The 22,231-nt window shown below is 57.4% G+C and overlaps 1 protein-coding gene across 2 annotated transcripts in view; it reads left to right on the top strand.

Annotated features, from left to right (window-relative positions):
- Positions 1 to 22,231, top strand: part of PAX7 (paired box 7) — a 97,747-nt gene that overhangs the window by 32,121 nt on the left and 43,395 nt on the right. For both annotated transcript variants that reach the window (XM_047871311.1, XM_047871310.1), the window contains exon 5: positions 19,479 to 19,678. In XM_047871311.1, coding sequence (XP_047727267.1) covers positions 19,479 to 19,678 — 200 coding nt within the window. The remainder of the gene's footprint in view (positions 1 to 19,478; positions 19,679 to 22,231) is intronic.

The raw sequence follows: 22,231 nt of genomic DNA, 5'->3' as shown, positions 1-22,231 counted from the left end.
TGAGGCCTGGCCAGAGACACCACCCTCTGGTTCTAGTGTCTAAACACAGCAGGGCAGGAAGGCAGCTAAGCTCCCAGGTGCCCCAGTCAGCTAGACCCGGACCCCCATCCTGACTCTGCTGTGTGTCCCCGGGAAAACCACCTCCCCTCTCTGGGCCTCGGCTTCCTCAGGTGCAAATGGGGCTCCATACAGAGTGGCTGGGAGACGATAGAATGACAGCCTCGTTACCATGGGTGCTCGATAAACGTGGCGGCTTATCGTGTTTGCGGTCAGCGCAGACCGAGAGGGGTTGAGACTGACCCGGCTCTCGACCCCGGTGGCCTTGACAACACCCTGTACCGTGCGTCCTTCATTGTCTCCGGCCGAGGAACGAGACGATGCCAAGTCAACTCATCCTATTTCAAAGTAATTCGGTGTGTGTTTGGGGGGGGGGAAGCACCCAGCTCTGCACCCCAAACCTCAAGCCTCTCCCCACCCCCCTTCTGTGCACAGTGGCCCAGTTGGGATCTAGGGGAGACCCTGAGTGCTCTGGCCTGTGGGGACCTCATGGGCTCTCCAGGGAAGAAGCTGTTGGGGGGCAGAAGAAGGGGCGGGGGGGGGGCTTGCTCTGTGTCCCAAGCCCCAGAAGTGGCCCAGGTGAACGTGTACCTGCCCGTACCGCATTCTCTCTAATAGCCGCCCAGTAAGAGCCCCCAGCGCCAGCCGGTGACTGTGGGACAGGCTGTGGGGTGGGGGAAGGGGCCGGTGGGAGCAGAGGTGACTGAAGGCGCCTGGCCACTCCTGGAGCCCAGACACCTCCCCATTCACTCCCTGGCCAGGTCCTCGGGGGTTCAGCCCTTCGCCCAGGTGCTGTGTGGCTGCGTTCCACCTGAAGACAGGCTTTGAAAGTCAATTATTTGAAACCAGGGAAGCCAAGGCCTCACGGGCCTCTCAGAGCAAACAAGCTTTTGGCACGTTTGAAGAAAAGGAAACAGGATTGAATTTCCCCTCCCACTCACCTGGGGAAAGATTCAGACTGCTTGGTGGTGGGGGCATCTGGGAGCTTGACTCTAGCAGCCCACTTAAGGGGGCAGGGGTCCTCTGGGGTCATCGGGAGAGGCCCCTGAGACATCCTGTGGCTTCTCCCAAGCAGCTGGCTCTAGGGCTCAGACACCTGAGGGCGAGCAGTCCTTCCTTTAATCTGACTTCCTTCCCTCCTGCTGCCGATTGGGAAGATGGTGTGACCTCAGCGGCTTGCCCCTGGCCAGGTTCGAGAAGGCACCGGTGTTCGAGGCCTGACCCTCCCACGGCTAGGTGTGCGTGCCGTCGGGCCAGCCGCTTTACCGCCGTATGCCTCTTCCCCATCTGTATATGGGGAGATTAATAACATTCTGAGGTTCATGGTCAAGTGTGAAATCCTACAGAGAGGGAAAGCGTCGGTGGGGGGGGGGAGTTTGTCCTGTGGCTGGGCTTTGCCTACATCCTTCAGAGAGCCGCAGGGGGAGCAGGGATGCTTCAGTCCGCACACAGCCCTGGCTTTGCAACAGCCCCGGAAAGGGAGACCTTGTCCCAAGAAGCCACGTCCTCCCACGACGAGGCTGCACAAGGCAGATGTATTCTGGAGGATGTGCAGTCGGAGGGGTCTGAGGGTAGATTTAAGGAAATACGTACCTATAGTCTCCTCGAGTCATGAGTCAGGGAGTGAGGGGGGAGATTGGCAGTGGCGGGGGGCAGGGGTGGAATTTGCTCTAAGAATATGGTAGAAGCCGGGGCGCCTGGGTGGCTCAGTCGGTTGAACGTCTGTCTTGATTTCGGCTCAGGTCATGATCTCTCGGTTCGTGGGATCGAGCCCCGCGTCGGGCTCTGTGCCGACAGCTCGGAGCCTGCTTTGGATTCTCTGTCTCCCTCTCTCTCTGCCCCTCCTCCGCTCGTGCTCTGTCTCTCAAAAATGAATAAACATTAAAAAAAAGTTTTTTAAAAATATTCCAGTGCCCAAGCTGCACCCCAGACCATTATTCCGTGATTCCAATGAACAGCCCTGGTTGAGAACCCCTCGCCCAGAGTCAGAGCTGTGGGTGTTGCAGCCACGGGGATCCCTGAGCCACACCCTCCGAGCTTCCATGTCCTCACCTACAAACACCAAGAACCACAGAACCCTCTCAGAGAGCAGTGAGGCGGATAGAAGGGCCACCGTGTGTGAGAAAGCACCTGGTACCTAGTAGGTGCTCATTAAATGCTTGTTAGAGTAAATAATGGTTGCCATCCAGGTATTTTGCATTCATTTACATCAGCTTTCCTCCCTGTTGATTCCTGGCTTGGCAAGTCTTTCCCCAGAAGGAGGGTTGCTTCTGCCCTGGTTTTGGGCAGGCTGGTGTGTCTGGAGGCCCTGGAGGAGGACCCTGGCTGGTTCTTGTGTGGACACATCTTGGGTAACCTTCGGCAAACAGTGACTCAGCCTTAGCCAAGTCCCTTCCCAGGCCAGGCCCGTCTTCAGGTTTCTTCCTGCAACAGGTCAGGGCCCACGAGGATATAGCAAGTAACCGTGCCGGTTTTCTTTGGGGCCCTTGGGAGGGATCAGGGGCCACAGGATAGGGGCCTCTCTTTTGCCTTCCCTTCTTCAGATACTTGCTTTACCCTAGCACCCTCCCGCCTCCTAGATGCTTAGGGCTCAGAGAGGCTAAGTGTCCACCTTGAGGTCACCCAGGATTCAGACTCCCCCCACCCAGTGCTTGGCCTCAAAGCCCCACTGTGCCGCTGGCAGCTGAGAGTTCCCCTTCGGGAGCAAAGGAATGATGTTTCTGGATCCCCAGCTTGGCTGGACGTGACTCAGTTCCTAGCACTTGGCCTCCTCACTCTGCCTTCTCCTTGGTTCTCCTCTCAGGTCTGGAGCCACCCCAGACTGGGGCTGGCAGTTCGTGGCATTGCTTCCGGCCTGGCAGGGGAGGCCAGGAGGAATCCAGAACCTATTTAGAGCTCCAGAGCCTGTCCTGAGTCAGTGGTCCCAGGACTTGGCAAAACGGAGTTATCGGCACCCCTAGATGGGGCAGCCTGCTGCTGGCCACCCCTCCACCCTTTGCTGACATACCCTGAGAGTGTCTGTGGGTCTCTGGGACGAGAGGGGTGGCCTGACACCTGACAGCAGTATGAGCTCTTTCACTGACCTGCTGTGTGACCTCTGGCAAGTCGCATGCCCTCCCTGGGCTCAGTTTTCTCATCTGTAGGACAATGAGTTGGGGCCGAAGTACCTTTCAGGTTGCTTCTAGTTTGAACCTCTGGACTCTGCTGACATAGAAAGGAGGTCTCGAACACTAGAGACCAAGTCCGTCCGGAGAAGCCATCCTGAACAGAGAGGCGGGTGCCTCCGCACCCGACCTGAGATCAACCTCGCCCTCTCCCTCTCTGAGCCTCGGATTCCTGATCTGTAAATGGAACAAGAGCACACAGGACGTGCTTCCTGTGAGCTATGGTGAGCCCTGGTGATGAGGTCTGCACTCCAGAGCCCTTGTGGGGGCACTGTTGCCAGGATTCAATGAGCTCCTAAGTGCCCCGGGGCTCCTAAGTGCCTGGCAGATGATCCCCGTTACTGTTGCCCTGTTGTTTGCACGGGTGTGGCTGGATCTTTCTCCTACTTCCAGCTGTCATCCTGGGACCAGAGGCAGCAGAAGCTGGGAAGCGGGCAGAAGTGGCGGCAGGGTGGGTGGCTTTGGGTGGGACACGTCTGGCGTCCCTCCCAGGCTCCAGCCCGTGGCTGTGGCCGCCCTGGCCCCGGCCTCGTTCTCCAGCAAGCACCCTCGTCACCCTCTTGCTTCCCCTCGGGGGCTCTCAAACCCGTTTCGTGAACCGTAACTGACTTACGGCCCAGATCCACAGTCCCCGCCCCGGCATGTCCGTCCCTCTGTCCATCCGTCTGTCCGTCTCACGTCACTCGCTGGTCTGGCCCCAGGGCCCGGGGAGTGGGTGCCAGGCGGCCGGCAGGGGCTGCGGGGTGTGGGGACAAGCCCCGCCTGCGTGCCACCCTCCACCTGGCTCCTTGCCCCATCAGGCACCACTTAAGGGGATGTACCCTTAAATGTGGAGGGTGAAGGCAGGGCTGGAGATGCCCTCAGAAATGGAAATGGGGCCCATTTGTTTATAATTTACTCCCTGACACTTAACGGGAACCCGATGGGACCAATGAAGGCCCCTCATCACCCAGCTCCTCCCCCAAAAGTGCTGGAGTCAGTTCAGTTCTCTGAAGGCAAATGCAGCCCGCAGTGGAGCGGACCCCTCTGCACCCCCCCCCCCCACCGCAGGCCTCCCTCCCCGCCTCCCTCCCCCCTACCCCCGGCCCCTCTCTCAACTTTTGGAAGTCTTTGCTGTTCCCAAGATCAGTTGGGCCTGCCAGCCTTTCCAGGCTGTGGGGCAGGAAGGCAGGGGGCCTTGCTTTCGAGGTAGAGAGGGGCCAAGGACTAGAACAGTCTGGGCGCAAGACAGGCGGGGCGGGGCGGGAGGGGGGGCGGCGGTGATGCCGGAGAAATCCAGTTTTCAATTTTCCTTAAGAGAAAGATGAGTGCATGAGAGACAGAATAATTTTCCAGTGTGCAGGCTGTAAGTAAAACCTCCTTGAGACATTGCGAGTTATTAAGAGAAGGAAAGAAAAGAAATTGTGAAATCAGTTTGCCTTTAGCGGAACTGTACAATGCACTCTTATTTCCAGGGGAATCTAATTAGCGGGCAGGCAGCCGAGCCTGAGAGCGCTAGAAGCTGGAGGTTGGGCCCGGGGGCCCCCGTGGCTGCGCGGGAGGGGGCTGGGTGGGCAAACCCTGGGCTTTGGGGAGGCGTTTCCCCTCCCCGCCTCGCTGGAGGTTCCGCTGGCTTGGGTTCGAATCCTGCGTCTCCGCGCTGCTGCGTGCCTTCGAGTTGGTGGCCTAATGGGAGGCTCTGCTTCTGAATTTTAGAACGGGAAGAATGTGACTCCTTCACGCTGCCGTCGTCGGGGGGGGGGGGGGGACGAAGGAGTGTATAAATAGGTCCCGACACACACTGGGCGCTCGGCGTTTGCTTGTTCCTGTCCTGCGGCCGCCACAATGGTTACCACCCTCCACGCTTCCAACATGAACCCCTCCCTCATCCCCAGGCCCCCTTCAGCATTCCCCTGGCTCAGAATCTCCCCCTCTTTCAGCCCCGACCCTCCGAATCTAGTCACCGGGTCCCCTAGCCTCGCATCGCACATCTGGTGCAGCCTGTGAGGCCATCCAGCCACCCCCCCCCCCCCCACCGCATCCCACCCCCCCCCCCCCCCCGGCCTCTTGCGGGATCCAGAGGATTCTTCCAATGAGCGATCCTATTTTGTCGTCGTCGCCGTTGTTCCGAAATCTATAACAGAAGGCAGAAGTGCCTGCAATCGGAAGCACGTGTGCACACGCGCGTGAACACAACAGGACCACGGCTGACCGTAGACGTGTGTCCTTCCGCGTGCATTCGCGAAAGCGCCGGACCCCGCACCCTCCCGTGATGACCACGTCCGTATCTCAAATGCTGCGTCGTCTCCCAGCACATGCAGCCCCGGGCCGGAGGGTGCCGGTCTTTCCAGCTGCCCCGATCGGGGCGAGAAGGGAGGCACGCAAGGGACGGTGGGAGAGAAGCGTTGGAGTGGGGATGTTCTCCGGTTCCCAAGGCCTCTTCACTGCCCTCACTCAGAGAAATGAAAGGCAGGGGGTCTGCACATGACCTCAGCCTCCTGATGGACCTGAATTCCAGTCCTGACGTGGCCGCATACAGCCGTGTGGCCTTGGGTAAATCATTGCCCTTCTCTGAGGCTTCTCCGTGGAACTGCTCTGATAATCAGTGCCCGGGGCTGAGTGTTGTGGGGTGATGCCACTTATGTGTGCCAAGCACAGTACCTGGCACCGGGTGAGAGCATCATGGACGCCCTTTATCCCTGTTTTAGCCCTATGGGGTGGACCTCTCATTCTTCAGAACTGGGGAGCCCCATCCCTCACCCCTCTTGCCCCCGCTGAGAACCAGATCGTTTGCAGATTAACCAGATCGTTGCAGGTTAACGTAACTAACCTATGGCCGGCCCCATTTTGGAAAAAAAATAACCATCATTTATTCTATCAAGATTCAGCAAACGGGGCCCGAGGCGATAATTTGCCCCAGGGTGCGAGTAACAGATTTTATTTTTATTGATCAAAAGAAAAAAAAAATTTTTATCAAAAACACATCAAACTAGAAAAGGCGTAGGCAGCGGGATCAAATTGGATTTTAACTCCTCTAAAAACTGGCTCGCCTGCTTCCAGAGCCGTCTGACTCTGCAGCGAGATGCTTGCAGTCCAGAGTGGCTGGGGGATCATTCCCACGGCAGTGGGGGCTGTTTTGCAGCCTTCGTTAAGGTGTCACGTTTGCATCTGGGCCACCTCTGAGTGGACCAAACATCTGGATGTAGACGGGGGGGGGGGGGGGGGGGGCGGGGATCCAGCGGGGTACCCGTGTGTTGGTTTACAGAGCGTCAATCCCCCAGACCTCTTGGAACGGTTCAGCTGGCTAGCTGGGGCTCTCAGCGTGGGGCCAGGTATCTGGTGTTGCATAAATACATCTCTAATGAGACGGTTGTGCAGGGTGACCCTAACATACTCACCGGTAATCACGTTAGCTTGAAGAGCAAACAGTCACAGGCGTCTATGGGAACATTGCAAGTTATTGCGTGGATCTGGGCATGTAGGAGGAGGCCATGCATTCATTCACCCTCTCACTCATTCGTTCATCCATTCGACAAACGTGTGTTGAGCCCTCTCCGTGGGCCACGCCCTCTCCTGGGCGCTGGGAATAAAGCAATGAACAAAACAGATTAAAAGAGAAAAAGCGTCATCCTTCCGGAGCAGAAATATTGCCCCTGCCAACCGTTCAAACTAGAAGGCTGGAAGGTGGGTCACAGAGGAAGCAGGGGTCAGGTGTAGTCCCTGAGGTGAGCCTTGTAAAGCTCGGTCCCCTGATGCTGTGGCAACTCTTTCCCCTTGTTAATACAAGTGACGGAATCTGATTGGTGGACGCAGTGGGGGAAGGGAAAAGAGGACCTAAGTATGGAACCAGGGCGGAGAGAAAGGGTGGAAACAGGTGCATCCGGAGGCTGAGGTGGGCTGGGACAGGCTCGGCCCTGGTTAGGGCTTCAGGCACCCCGGGCTGTGGCCTGTCAAGAATCTGATAACCCAGACGCCATGGCAAGTGGCAGAAGCAGGGACCACAGAGAAGAAAGTGCACCTGCCAAGTGTGCCCCCTGGGCTGGGCTCACCTTGGGCCGAGTGTCTCCTCCCCACCAACGCCATGCGTGAAGAACATGTGGGCTTTGGGGGCCGGGGGCGGGGGGTGCTGAGAGGCAGGCTGTTTCGGTGCCTCCATTTCCATTCCGATAATAGATAGGTAAGACGTCGCATGGTTCTCCCTTTGCCCAGAGCAGCATGGTTTGGGTTTGTTTGCTATTTTTCTCTGAATTTCTGGAGAACAGTGCTTCTCAGAGCATGGCCCCCACCAGCAGCATCAGCGCCACGGAAAAAGTCGGTGGAAATCTATCTTCCGGCTTCATCTGCTGAATCAGAAACTCCCACCGAGGGCCCAGCAGAGTCTGGGTTCCAGCGAGCCCTCCAGGGGGTCCTGATGCCCCGAGCTTGGGAATGGTTGGTTTAGAAGATGCTAGGGAGGCGGCTTGATTTCCTTGAAAATGTATTTGGTGACTCTGGGCACCCACCTGGGTCGAAAGGAGGCTTTAGCACTTCGCATCTGAGAAAGTCCCCACCCCTTCCGGAAGCGTTTACCCAGGAGCATTGGCCCCTGAGATGGCGGAGAGAATTCCATGAGAACGTAACACACACTGAGCTCCTGGCACACAGGACCCCCTCGGTAAACCGTAACCCCTTGATCCTTGTGTGCGTTACTCGACAGGGGTGAACCAGTAAGAGAAAAGCGTTCCGTGGGGCAGGTGCTGGTCACCTTTGAAAATTCAGCCTCAGCAACTCTGAGATCAAGAGAATCACAGCATCTTGGCATCACGACCCAAAAGGGGGTGATTTGGTTCCGCCCCTTTGTTTACAGGTGAAGAAACAGAGGGCATGTGTCACAGCCGCCCTCCTCCCCTCACCAGCCCCCTTCTGACCACCCACCCGGCCTGTCTCCTTCCACCTTCTGTCCCGTCCCGAGTTATCTTGCGCAGAGACTCACAGCGAGGAGTCCCAGATGAGCCCCTGGCTGCTTTTTGCAACTATCTTTGGAAGCCAGACTCTGTGCCATTATCAGCCGCAACCTGCACGTGCCCAACACCTAGGTTGAAGTGGACCGATTAACATCTGGAGGCGGGAACCTGGGCAGGGAGAGAGGGCAGCAGGCCCAGGGGGCCCCCTGCTCTCGGTGGGTGCCTCCCATCAGCCTGCCATCAGTCCAGCACTGGGACCTGACTCTGAGCTGGTGTCCGCTCCGGGACCAAGTTTTCCAGGGTTGGGGTATCTGCCTGACATAATACGTAACAGTAATTAAGAAATAAGCCGCCTTGCCCAGCCTCACAGCGATCATTTGGCTAAGTAACTACCATGGTCCAGTGCCTCAAAAATCACCATTAGAGTACGCTCCTTATGGCCATAAAATTTCTCGTTTTCTGCCTTTCATCAGCCTCCCCCTGCAATCTTCGCCTTGCTTTATTTATACATTCGTCCTCAAACAATGGCAATAAACTCTTTCCCAGAGTGTTGCAAATCAGAAATTTGTCCACATTTTTCCACCACCTTCCACTGTGGACCTGCTCCGCCTGGGAACAGCCCAGCCAGGCCAGCTGGAGAGGCTGGGCTGCCGCAGATTGATGGGAGCATGACAGGGTGGGGTTGCTGGGGAGAGAGGGTGGGGAGGGGCAGCCGAGAATGCGAGAATGCGCCATGAAAGGCCTCTGGCTGCCCAGCGACCAGCCCAGCCTGAGACACAAGGGGCCCAGGACTGGCCTGGGGAGGGGAGGGGAGGGGAGGGGAGGGGAGGGGAGGGGAGGGGAGGGATAAACCTTCCCTAACCCCTTCCCCTAAGAGAAGAAGGGCCTGAGGACTATTGAGAAACAGAATATAAGGGTCATGAAATCTGTCCTTCCCTGCCCCCACAAGAATCAGAGGATCTCAGGGTGTCCTGTACCCCACACGGCACCCCCAACTTAGAATCCCAGTCCCTCTGGACCTCGCCCCTACCGCCATTGATTGATCATTATTTATCCAGATAGGCGTTTATTGAAAGCCCTACTGTGCACCAGCAACTGTATTAAGCTCTGGGAGTAGAAAGTGGTGAATAAATCAGATAGACCCCACGTCCCCTTCTCAAGGCTGTTCTTAAAGATCCAGGAGGACCTCTGGTTTTTAGGGATAGGGCAAATGGTGCTCAGAGAGGGGTTTAGACTTGCCAGAGGCCACACAGGAAGTTGAAGGCAAAGCCAGGAACAAACTTCAGGGCTGCAATCCAGAGCCCCCAGTCTCTCCAGCCAGCCCATGGCCTCCCTGGGGAGCCGTCTCTGGGCCAGGTGATCGTTGCCTCATCTGGCCGGGGCACTGGGTGCCTGTGGCCGGGGTGGAGGGCACTTCTGCGTGAACATTTTGCATCCGAACCTGGCATTTCTGGTGGAGAAGTAACTCAGGCTGATGGCTTTCCTGTTGGGCCACAGAGGGGAAGTCTGTTCTATTAGGTGAGCCTCCCAGGTGAAGCTTTTCCTTTCTAAGGAGCGAGGCTGGCCTCCCTTAGAGTGACTCGCCCCAGTGACCCCGCAGTCCTGGCTTGCATTTCCAGTGACCCCGTTCTTCCTTCATATTTGTGTTCTAGGCTCAGCCCACGCCACTGCCCACCTTTAAGAGAGTGGTTCTCTCTCTAAAAGCAGGATTCCGACGTGTCTGCTGGTTTCCGTTGTGGTGAACATTCACTGTTGTCGCTTTTATCAGCGTGGGTCTGTGGGGCACCCAGGAGGGGACTGATAAATACCTGTTGGGCCCACGCTCCTCTGTGCTCCTTGACGTGCAACAGAACATTGGGTTTTATAGAATTTTCTGGGAGGCCTATTTAAAGAAAGGTGGAGGAGGGAAGAGTCGGGAGTTGGGTGGATAGAAATGACTCAGCACAGGGTCCTGAGAGAGAATCTGTGACTCTGGGGAAGCTTGAATCACAGCTTCCGATTGTGCCTGGGATGACAAGGCGCATGGTTTCTTTGTTAAACGGGTGGCTGCAGTTCCTACCAAAGACTGTCATTAAGAACATTCTAGAAAATTAAAAAAGAACACTCTAGAATGATGGGGGCGCCTGGGTGGCTCAGTCGGTTAAGCATCCGACTCTTGATTTCAGCTCAGGTCATGATCTCACGGGTTCATGGGATTGAGCCCCACGTCAGGGTCTCTGCTATCAGCTTGGGATTCTCTGTCTCCCTCTGTCTCCCTGCCCCTCCCCCCTCTCAAAATAGATAAATACACTTAAAAAAAAAAAAGAACATTCTGGAATGATAGGAACCACAGGACAGGGTAACACCCAATTATAACAGAGAAACAGAGTTTCTACCCTCAAGATACTCCTAGCGAAGGCACAGTCTCTCTGAGGGTGTCCCCACTTTGATGGGGGGAGGCCCAACTGTCACACTCAAGAAGTTCAGATAACCCTCTTACAAGCCCTTTGGTATGGTGTATTTGGTAAACAGAACATGTGCATTACAAGTTAATGGTTGGTCTCTGGCAGGAGTCGATGCCAGGTGCCGGGAGGGTGGCGTGGGCAGCAGATAGCACGGGCATTCAGCGAGAGCTGACTGGGTGTAGCGGTCACGGAGAGCTTCGTGGTCTAGGGGGACGTCGGGTGCGGCTTTGCAGGATGGGGGGACTAGGAAGTGGTTTAGAGCATTTCCAGTGACCCCGGGCGGCAGCGAGTTACGAAGGTCTGGAAGGAGCCCACAGGGCAAGGCGTGCCCAGGTCAGGGCAAGGACCTCGGATGCCAGGCTCTGATGGGCCTCTGGGGCCAGCTGCCTGGGTTTCACTGTCGCTGTGCCATGGGCTGGTCTACCCTGTTTGAGCCTCAATTTCCTCGCCTGTAAAACGGAGCTGATAACAGCCCTTACTCTGTGATTCACGGCGCTAAAGGCACATAGTGTGCCCGAAACACATCAGCCACGTGTAGGTTAATTCTCCTGCATCCCTCGTCCCCAGTCCTGTGGCAGGAGACTTTGTGTGACGGCAGAGCCCCGTCTTAGGGTCCAGCGAGCCCCAGGTTGAAACCCCTCCTCACGGCTGAATCTGGAGGCGGGCGGGGGGGTGGTTCGATGGATGAAGGGGAGCAGGGGCCGGGGGTCCTGAGCCATTTACCATCTCTGCCTCCTTTGATGACTTTGCAACTGTCTGCAACCCCTCTGTGCCTCCCAGAGTTCCAGCAGTGAGGAGGGGTGAGGGGGTGGCGGGGAGAGAAGGCTGGTGGGGCAGGCTTGACTTCTCAGGCATATGGCCCTTTCACAGCGGCTTTGTGGGGCGCCGACGGGTGGCCTGCCTGCCTTTTCCTCGCCGCGGCCCCAGCTGCTGTTTCCTCTTCGCTGACCTTGAGCCCTCGAGCCGGGCCTCCCCGGGCCCAGCTTCCTGAGGGCCTGTCTCCTTCGCTGGCCCTTCGTGCCTGCCAGCCCTTGTATCCGAGCCCGCTGCACCCCTCTCCTCTGCAGGCACCACCGGCATCTGGGACGGCCTCCCCCGGGGAAAGAGGGTGCGGGCGGTCTGTGGGCGTGCTGGGGTTTGTGCGGAGCGCTCGCCATAGGAGAACAAGGAAGGGAACAAGGGAGGGACCACCGTTCACGCAGTCGTTGGTTCATACACGCATTCCTTCCTTGCCTTTGTGTTTCGTGCCACGCAAACGTGCTTGCCTCTGGAAGGTACGGAGGTAGATGAAGTTCTCGTCGTTTGCAGACACCCGTGATGACAGCCGCGATAGCGACAATCACAGCTCGCGTTCATTGAGCGCTTACTGTATACCTGGCACCGTTTTAAACCCTTGTCTTGGGGCAAGTCATGTAACCTTCACGCCCGACGCCTCTGTTCCTACTTTCCTCGCTTTACAGACGAGGAAACTGGCCCAGAGGAGGGGGCGTGGCCTTCCTGAGTTGATCGTTGGGACATAGGCACCGCGTGGTATGTTTTGAGGCTCCCACGCGGGCAGCCACACCAGCACCCTGAGGAGCAGAGGCGCACGGAGTTCTTATTCCCGGGGCTGGACGGGGAGATGGAGATTCCAAGGGGACACGTGACACGCTCAGGGTCACACCGCAGGTCAAGGCGTGAGTCTGGAGGGCCAGGCCCACCCCCACCCCACCCCCCGCCCCCGGGCCCCGGGCTCTCCAAATGAGAGGAGAGACCGAGCCTGGAGGTACAGCTGCTCAGACGGGTGCCCCTGCATCCCACCACTGTCGCATTTTAGCAATGACAAAAGTGAGGCTCCGATGTTCAACAACGCGCCCAGCACCTGTAGCTTGTTGGAGGCAGATCCCGAGCGCAAGCTCAGGCCCCTCCGGCCTCCCAGCTTCTGTCCCGGCTGCCCGCCAGTGTCTGCCCATGGCTGCCTGGCCACACTCTGTAAGATGGGACCCAGTTGGGGCACCTGGGTGGCTCAGTCGGTTGAACGTCCGACTTTGGCCCAGGTCATGAACTCGCGGTTTGTGAGTTCGAGCCCCGCGTCGGGCTCTGTGCTGACAGCTTGGAGCCTGGAGCCTGCTTCTGATTCTGTGTCTCCCTCTCTCTATCCCTCTCCCACTCATGCTCTCTCTCTGTGTCTCTCTCTCTCAAAAATGAATAAACATTAAAAAAAAAAGATGGGACCCAGTTGTTAGGCTTCCTTTAAGGTTCCTATCTAGTGAGCTCTGTTCTCTGCTCAGCACCAAGCATTGCTTTTCCTGGCCTTACAGGAGGCTGGTGAGTAAATGACAGAAATAGCCCGACAAAGAGATACAGGAAAACTGTGATTATTTTCAAGATTGTCTTCAAATCCCAGGAAGAGAGTTAAAGGGGATGGTGAGCTGAGACCCTCCTAAGTGCTTTAAAATGTCCTGCCTTCTGGGGCGCCTGGGTGGTGCAGTCGGTTAAGCGTCCAACTTCAGCCAGGTCACGATCTCGCGGTCTGGGAGTTCGAGTCCCGCGTCAGGCTCTGGGCTGATGGCTCGGAGCCTGGAGCCTGCTTCCGATTCTGTGTCTCCCTCTCTCTCTGCCCCTCCCCCGTTCATGCTCTGTCTCTCTCTGTCCCAAAATAAATAAACGTTGGAAAAAAAAATGTCATGCCTTCTCCCCTCCCCTACCCCACAGCTGCCGTCCGCTTCCAGAACTCCCCATTTGCTGCATATGACGCCAACGGGTTAAAGAGACCGAGTTGGAAGGACCCTTGTGATGTCGTTAGTTTCAACCTCCTGCCTTAACAGGGACACCTTACTTTTGAATTCTCTGCACCCAGAGAGTTGCAGCCCTCCAGAAACCCTCCCTTCTCTCTCGCATGTGACTTGTGCTTGGTTCACGGTTCCATGCAGAAAGAGTTGTGGTTCCATCGTGAGAAAATGTGGCTCTGAATTCTGGTGGTTTAACTACACAGTACCGTTTCAAACAGTACTATTTCCTTTTTCCTTGATGGGCCCCCTCTTAGCAGGGATGTATAAAGAGTGCCCTCTAGTGCCTGAGAACAGTACCAGGCCGTTAGCAGAGAGGCGGTGATCAGAGAACACCCCACAGGGGCCCCACATTTTGTAATGCAAATTATATACCTGCAGTTTCAAGTTAAAAAAAAAAAAAAGCAGCCTGATGGGGTCGGATAGGGACGCTGCTCCTGGAGAAAGAAACGTTTTGTCAGGTTTAGGTTGTGAACCTAAACTCTCACTAACACAGGGAGAGTTGGGAGAGTGAAATTGGGCCCGTTGACTTGTTGGTGAGAAATAGCGGAGGACGTGGAGTCAGACGGAAACCCCCCCCACCTCTCCAGTGCCTCCCAGCCCCACCCCCCCCCGAGGGGGCCTCCCAGAAAGCAGGGCTGAAGCGTGGACGGTTTCGCTGAGCCCCAGCAATGAGGGCACAGAGATGGCTGTGTCAGAGCCAGATGGCGGAGAGCGAGCTCGGAAGGCTTTCCAAGCTGATCAGAAAGGCCGAGGAGCAGTGACAGCTAGCATTGGCTGAGCACTGCTGTCCCTGACACGGTTTCCTGTGCCTTCGTGTGCTCATTTACTTACTCGTTCGTTCGTTCGTTCGTGCAACAGATACTTGGGTGGCCACTTTGTGCCAAGCCCTGGGTATTTATCAGTGAACAAGAAAGATGAAACCACCCAGCCTCAAGGAGCTCTAATTACGGCCAGGACAATGTGGGGAGGGCCATAAAATAGAAGAGTTAGCCTATCTGATTGTGATAGGTGTGGTGGAAAAATACAAAGCAAGGAAGGGGGGAGGGCGTCCCTGACATCATCCGTGTTTTACATGTGCGGAATCCACAGAATCCGGGCAGACTGCATCAGGAGCCTGTGCTCTTAAATAGCCCGCTCTACATTGGCCTGGACACCTGCTCACTGCAGGGGGAGGCATGGGAGGGTGCTGCAAGCAGCGGTCACAGCCTATGCAAAGGCCCGTGGTTGCTGGAGCAGGAGATGGTTGCTGGAGTCCAGGGAATGAGGAAGAGGGCATACAGGGGCGGGGCAGGGTGGGTTCGGAGCCAACAGGGATTCTGATGGCCCTGGCCCTGGTGCTGGGCTGGTTGCATGGGAGGCGTTGCCGACAGAGGACGAGGGTGTGGAGGAAGAGGGCCAGGCCTTCGATCCGGACACCTGGGTGGCAGTGCTGGATGGGCACCTGAGACAAGCTGGGGCACTCGTGGTGGACAGGAGGGGCTCACTTCCGGGGAGCTTTCACGCGGGGTCCGAGCGAGCCCTGCCCCTCGGCCCAGCCGGGTTGCCCGGCCCTTGTGTGCGGCCGGGCTCCCGCAGACGTTCCCAGCCTCACGCACCGCACGGCACGCCGGTTACAGCTGAGCAGTTCTGCGGAGGGGCCGGGAGGGCTCCCACCGTGGCCCTGGCTCGCCGGGCCCCCAGCTGAGCTGTAAATGACTTTTCCATTTTCCGAGACCTGCGCCCAGGCCTGTTTGGTATTCAGGGACGCCGGGCCCACACTCGCCAGCTCTCGGCTCTGCCCGAATTACTTGATTAAAACGCATATCAACTATTATGTGATTCGTTTCTCTGCCGCAGCTCGAGCCGGGCCTATGTTAAAACTGTAATAAAGGCTGAGTTTGGAGGCAGCGGGGGGGGGGGGGGGGGGGCGAAGGAGCAGGGGTGGGAGGGCGTCTCTGGGTCGGGGGAGGGGGTCGGGGGGAGCTGAGAGAAGGACCCCCGACCTCAAGGCCACTGCTGGCTTCCTCGAATCTAGATGACAGGGACCTGCAGACGGTCAGCTCCCCTCCTGCCTCCTGAGAAAGTCGGTAGGTGTAGCAATCGTGACCATCTCATTTCCCGTCTTTTCCTCTGGCAGAAGGGACAGCAGGGAATGTTTGGGGGTGAGGGTAGAGAGCAAGCCGCGTTGGCTTTCGCGCTCAGAAATGGAATTCTCCATCGCCTGGGAGTTCTCTGTTGCAAAGCTGGCTCTCGCTAGGCTGTGAGTCCCGAGTCCTGGGTTTTCTTCGCAGCCTCCCTGCCCCTGGGCTCCACTGACCATCTGAAAATGGGGCTGATACTGCCTGCTGGGCCCTCCACGGTTATTGGGAGAGTCTGGAGTGAGGACAGTGACAGAGCTTGGAAACCGTAGGGTGTGGCACACACACGTAGGGTGGTGACCGCTGCCATGTGTCGGGGGCCAAAGGAACTTTGTAATTGTACTGCCAGGCCCTGTTCGTCTAAGACGCCCTTATTGAGCACCTGCTGTGTCCCAGGCGTAGGCTCTGCTCCATGCAGGGATCTCCCAGTCCAGTCGGACCAAGAGACCCATAGACAGGCAGGTTGGGTGTCCCCCGATGAGCTTTGAGAGCCCGAGAGTGGGCGTGCAGACCGGCCTGGACATGCTCAGGGAGCGGGGGGAGGCTACCCATGAATTGCGTTGTGCTGGGTAAGCAGGAGCGAGCCCAGTGGAAGGGGGTGTGGTGTTCCAGGTGGAGGAAGCTCACGGTCAAAGTCAAAGCATGGATGTCTGAGACGGCCCCGGCTTGGCCATTTAAGGGTGCCAAGAGCTGGCCAGGGAACCTCGTGGAGTGACAGGGTGGGCCTGAGCACGTGGGCAGGGCTGACAGTGGGGGGCTTGGGGGGGGGGCGCCTCACTGGCCTTGCTGAGGCTTCTGGAGTCATCCGCCGTGGGAGCTGGCAAGCTTGGAAGGAGAGGCAGAGGCTGAAGGAGAAGCCGTGGAAGATGCTCCCCGGTGACTCTCTACCCACGTCCATCCACCTCGCCTAGGCTGGCCTCTGTCCTGAGTGGACCTCAGTCCTGCCCACCCTTAAGCTTTGACAAACCAGATGGCTCCTGTCACCCTTCCTGTCCCTCATTCATTCTGTTCTCAGGGGGCTCTGAGGCTCTTTCAAGTCCTGTCGCTGTCTTGTGTTCTGTGCCTGTCCTGGCCCCAGTTCCTACGGAAGCAGGGTTTCCTTCAGTAGACTGGGAAATTCCCAGAATAGGGATGGTACCTCCTCCATCAGATTGGGAGCTTCCTAAGACAGAGGCTGTTTTTCCCCCAGAAGATTGGGAGGTGGGGCTGTTTCTTCCCTGCTCGGGATTGGACTCCCCACGTCCCTGAGCAGAAACCAGGAACCCAGAGAGAAGGCCCGTCGCCATATCCCTCTGTCTTGGGGCTCTCCCCACACCTGTACTGGCTCTGTCCCACCCCCTTCGGGACCTTTCCATCTCACAGCTGTGTGGGGGGAGAGGGCGGGAGCTGCTGCTGGCCAGGAGGCTGCCCCCCCACCCCCACCCCAAATCCAGCCTGTGTCTAATGAACGTGCTTCACGTCCACTCTGCCCACGTGGCCCCCTTCCCCGTGCCCCTCTGGGTTATGCAGTGCATTTTGGGATTGAATCCCTGAGACTGGGTGTATTTGGCTCTGAGCCCCAGCTGTGCTGAGGAAGGTGCCCCAGGATGCCTACTGTGCCCCCACAGCCTCCTCTCAGTGACAGGAAGCTGGGCAGCCGGGAAAGGAGAGAGGAGGGGGTTAGATCTGACCCCAGGTCTCTGCCTTTAGGGATGAGTAATGACAGGAGGGCTTCCCTGCCACTGGTTCCCTTGTCCTGTGGCGTCACGATCAAAGGCAACCTGGCAGTGACCAATCAAAAGCACAGACGACTGCCCAATGGCCAAGAGAGCAGGATGGAGGGGAGGGGACCTGGGGCAGAGGAGCATTGCTCAAGACCGGATGACGTCCCAGCTGTGGATGGAGCCCCATGACAACGTTGCCCATCATGCACTTTGCCGTGCCAGGCTTTTGTACATGCTCTTCCCGCGGCCTGGGATGCCTGTCCCCTCACCTAACATCTCAGAGGCCGTATGCGGTGTTTGGGGGAAGAAGGAGGGTGTCCCTTGTGGGCGAGGCCTACCCCTATTCGGATAACAGACATTTAAAGCAGTTGAGCAAGGACGGCGTGGGGGGGGGCAACAGGAGAGCAGGAGGCCGGTGTGCCCCTTTCCTGAGAGACTCTGGGCAGGTCACACTGCTTCTCGGTGACTCAGTTTCCCCCGTCTGCAGTGGGCTCACATGATCTCTGAGGCTCTTCCTGCTTGACTCCGGCTGAACGCCGTGAGCACAGTGTCCCCAGCCCGGGCACAGCACTATCACTCCGGTGACCGAGTGGATGACGAAACATGAAGTGCTTCCAGAAATTCCCAAAATGGGATGCTAGGCGAGGGGGAGGGAGAACTGAAGGCAAAAGAAGAAAGAGAGAGAAAGCAGGAGCGGGAGGAAGGTCACCACTGACCGCCTGCTTCCTCTTGCCCTCTCCCTTCCTTGGTCTCCTCTTCTCCTGGCCCTCCTCTGTGCTCCCCATAGTCCCCCAGGGTCCACGGAGGGTGCAGCTCCAGAGCCCCGGCCAGGCCACTCCTTGCTGGCATTCCCTCTGCTGGACCAAGATGGGTAAGAGGCACAGGAGTCGGGAAGCCAATTCAGTCCCCGGGGTGTCTTCAGCTCTGAGGCCAAGGAGCTCGACCAAGCCCTTCCTGCAACCTCTCTAGCCTGGGCCTGGGGTAGGCAGATTGCTGGCCTGATAGCCCCGTCCAGGGATGAGAAGTAAGCTGGCCGCAGACTCCTGGGCTCTGTCTGCACAGGAAGCAAAGGCTTTTCTCCATCCCCAGGCTCCTGGGTGGAAATCAGTGGGGACTCTCAGGTAGGGGCCATGGTCACGACCAAGGTCATCAGGTAAGGTCTCTTCCAGCCTGGAGGGTTACTCAGAGATCCTGAAGCAACCCAGGAAGGGCCTGGGTACAGAAGTCACCTAGTCCAAACGCTTCATGTAATAAATGGGGGAAACTGAGGCCCAAGGAGGGAAGGTAGCCTTCTTAGGGTCACGGTTCTGGGCGTCTAGGGGCAGAACCAGGTAGGGAATCTAAGCTGCCTGACTGCCAGCCCTGCGCACGTGCATTTGCTCTGTCTCCCTCCCTCCCTTTCTCCTGGCCCTCCTCCTTTCATTTTTGCAGTATTTTCCTTGAAAACAATAGCATTGCTGCTTAAATGGTCATTATTTTATTTTATTTTGTTTATTTATTTATTTACTTATTTATTTATATTTTATTTATTTTTGAGAGAGACAGAGGCAGCATGCGAATGGGTTAGGGGCAGAGAGAGGGAGCCACAGAATCCGAAGCAGGCTCCAGACTCCGAGCCGTCAGCCCAGAGCCCGACGAGGGGCTCGAACTCACAAGCTGTGAGATTATGACCTGAGCTGAAGTCGGACGCTCCACCGACGGAGCCACCCGGGTGCCCCTAAATGGTCATCATCTTAAAAATACTAACTATAAACAAGTGTAAAGAAAACAAACAAACAAACAAAAGCTCTGTCACCCTGAGGGTTAACGTTTGTTAATCTTTTGAGCACGGTGTTCCGGAATGTGTCATGCGCGCTTTTTCCGGAAGCGGGATCCGTCTTTGCGTGCCGGTTGGTGCCTCGCCTTTTTCTTAGAGTCAGGTGTATGGAGGTATCACTAACGCGCAGCCAACTTCTCCCATTTTGGAGAGTATCGTTCTAGGAATTTCAGCATACCCTGAGTCTTTGGTCATAGACATCCTTCTCTGTCAGTGGAACTAACCTAAATACCCAACGATAGGGGATTTAAAAAAAAAAAAAAAAATTTCGTTGTGCCAGGAAGTATTTAACCAATCCCCTCGGGTTGGGCACGGAGGTTGCTTCCCCCCCTTCACCGTGATGAGCAGAGCTGCGGGGAACATACTTGCCCTTGTACTCAGGAGGGGTCCGGCTGTCCGCGCGGCAGGGGTCGGAAGGCAGGCATGTGGCTCTACTCCGTCTCACTAGGCCCTCACCCTCTCCCTCCCTCTCGCCTGCCTGCAGGGAACCGGCTGGACGAGGGCTCCGACGTGGAGTCGGAACCCGACCTCCCTCTGAAGCGCAAGCAGCGTCGAAGTCGGACCACATTCACGGCCGAGCAGCTGGAAGAGCTGGAGAAGGCCTTCGAGAGGACTCACTACCCGGACATCTACACCCGCGAGGAGCTGGCGCAGAGGACCAAGCTGACGGAGGCGCGTGTCCAGGTGAGGCGGCGCCTCGGGTGTTGGCGGGCAAATCGAAGAGGCGGGAACGGAGAGGGTTGGAGGTGTGGCCGGGGTCCCAGGGATTAGGGGGCCCCCAGGGGGTTCTGCAGCAGGTGGTCCGGGGACCTTGTAGACGAGGAATGCCCCTGGCACTTGATGCAGACTAAGCGGGCAGCAAGCGTCGGTTGACCGGCTGGGCCAGCGGTGGGCAGCCCTGGGCAGCCAGGAGCTGCAGTGAGGTCCTGCTGGAGAGCAGTCATCCCTTCCGAGATGAGCCAGAGGACAGGGCTCAGGAAGCACAAAAGTCTCCAAATCTCCGATGAGGGGAGGAAGTGATTAGGAGGAAATTTTCTGAAGGGCCCGGCTTCTTAGGACAGGTAACGAGTTTCCCGTCACAGGAAGCATGTGAGCACACCGGGCAGGCTTGTTCCTGGTGGGTTGGAAGCATCAGAGGAAGGATGGGCAGACCTCGGACGCCCCCATCCACACCCTCAAGGGGGTGGGTCCTCATCGGCGGGGCTGGGGGAAGGGAGGGCGGCGAAAGCAGCACCTGCCTGGGCTCGCAGGCCCTCACCTGCCACTTGGCCCCAGCGGGGGAGGGAATGGCCTCCTCTCCCCGGGTCAGGGAGGAAGTGAGAGAGGGTCATGATGGCTAGCTCCTGGGGGAATGCGTTCCCGGCCTGTCTTCCTCATAAATGGGGGAGGCGGGTCTGCGGGAAGGGCCACCCCAGACTGCTCACTGGGCACTTCCAGCGGGGAACCCAGCTTTGCTAGGCGCCCACCTTGCCCCAGCCCTCCTCACACATGACCCGGCAGAACGTCAGGCCACCTTGTCAGGCAGGTCACCTCCAGGCAGGCCGCAGGTGCAGAAGCAGCAGGCCTAGAGAAGCGACAGAGCTCGGCTGGGGCTGAGCTGGGCCGGAACTCGGGCCTGGCAGGTACCAAAGCCAAGGTCTTTCCATGCAGAAGGAAGAAGCTGCCTCAGAGGCGGGGACCTGAAAGCCGTGGGGCAAGATCTAGGAGCAACTGGCACTTAAACGCTCTGGGAACCGGTGTCCCTCCCTCCGCCCTCCCCACCCCCACTGTTGGAGCGGGGGGGTCCTTGGCTGCCTTTGAGGGAGACCCCGAGGGGAAGGGGGCAGGCGGCAGCAGCCAGCTTGTCTCATTCTCTCCCCTCCTCTCCAGGGTGATATCTGAGCCTGGCCTGGGCTCCGGGCCTCCCTCCCCCCGCTCTGATCGTCCTGCAGCTGTTCTCCTGGGCACATTCCTGGGTGCTTTCTCATTCCCACGTCTGGCGGCCGCGGCTGCTTCCCATCACCTTGAAGCCTGACCGCTCCTTGTAAAATTTCCTGGCTGTCAGGGCAGTGCTTTTATTGGCCCAGGGGACCCAGAAACAGGTGTCACTCAAGGTCCAAGGAGGGAGGGGGGCTGGGAACAGGGGGAGCAGCCAGAGGCCGGGCAGACCCACAGTGTGGGGGCCCAGGCAGCCTCCTGCACATGCTGACTCCCGTAACATCCTGTGGGCTTCTCCAGGGCAGTGAGTGTGCCCAACCTTGGCCTGAGAACTTAGCGTGATCCCAGCAGAGGAGGGATGGATTATACGTTGGGTTTTTAACAAATGACCAAAGCTGACCAAAGACATCAAGACCAGGATGATAGAACATTTGGCCCGGAGAAGCGATTTGGAGGATGGGGCTGCTCTAAGAGGCCCCGGAGGGTGGGACCGGGGCCAGTCGGGGAACGTCCCCAGGCCTATATAAAGGTCTGCAGGGACTGGGAACCGCAGGCCTAGGTTTCCCTTGGTCTCTGTATCACCTTCAATAGATCTGTTTCCTTTCTTGAGACTCAGTTTCTCATTTATAAATAAAGGAATGGAACGAAATGGTCACTGCGGCTCCTTAAAGTTCTAGGATCCTCACTTATTTTTTTTTCATTTTCTTTTGATGTTTTGTTAATTTTTGAGAGAGAGCGAGAGAGACAGGGTACAAACGGGAGGAGCAGAGACAGAGGGAGACACAGATTCTGAAGCAGGCTCCAGGCTCCGAGCTGTCAGCACACGGGGCTTGAACTCACGAACCGTGAGGTCGTGACTTGAGCCGAAGTCGGACCCTTGACCGACTGAGCCACCCAGGCGCCCCTAGGAATTTTGTTTATTGACAACCAGAGCTGCCTTGTGAGGTGATGAGATCCCCGTTCCTGGAAGTGTGTAAGGCAAAATACAGTGTGCCATCAACCAGAAACCCTAGTTTCTGCTAGGGTTCCTGCTGTGGACGGTAGGGCAGAGACCTCCAAGCCTCCCGAGCACCGCTGAGACTCTATGGATCTGAGGTCTCGGGTGTCGGATTCTAAAAGTCTGTGATTCTGGGATTCCGCAGTCCTGAGACGTCTCATGTCAGTGGCCCGGGGAGATGGTGAAGGGGTCCCGAGTGGGCTCAGAGCCAGACGCTGAGGTGTGAATCTCAGCCCCAGCACTTACACCTGCAGCCTCAGTTTCCTTATCTGCAAAGTGGAGGTGACAGGAAGAGTCTACCTTGTTCTAAGCATAAATGCTTA

Source organism: Prionailurus viverrinus, chromosome C1 (genome assembly GCF_022837055.1).
Source record: "Prionailurus viverrinus isolate Anna chromosome C1, UM_Priviv_1.0, whole genome shotgun sequence".
NCBI lineage: Eukaryota > Metazoa > Chordata > Mammalia > Carnivora > Felidae > Prionailurus > Prionailurus viverrinus.
Note: the sequence above shows the minus strand (reverse complement) of the source record. Positions and strands in the feature narration are given on the sequence as shown.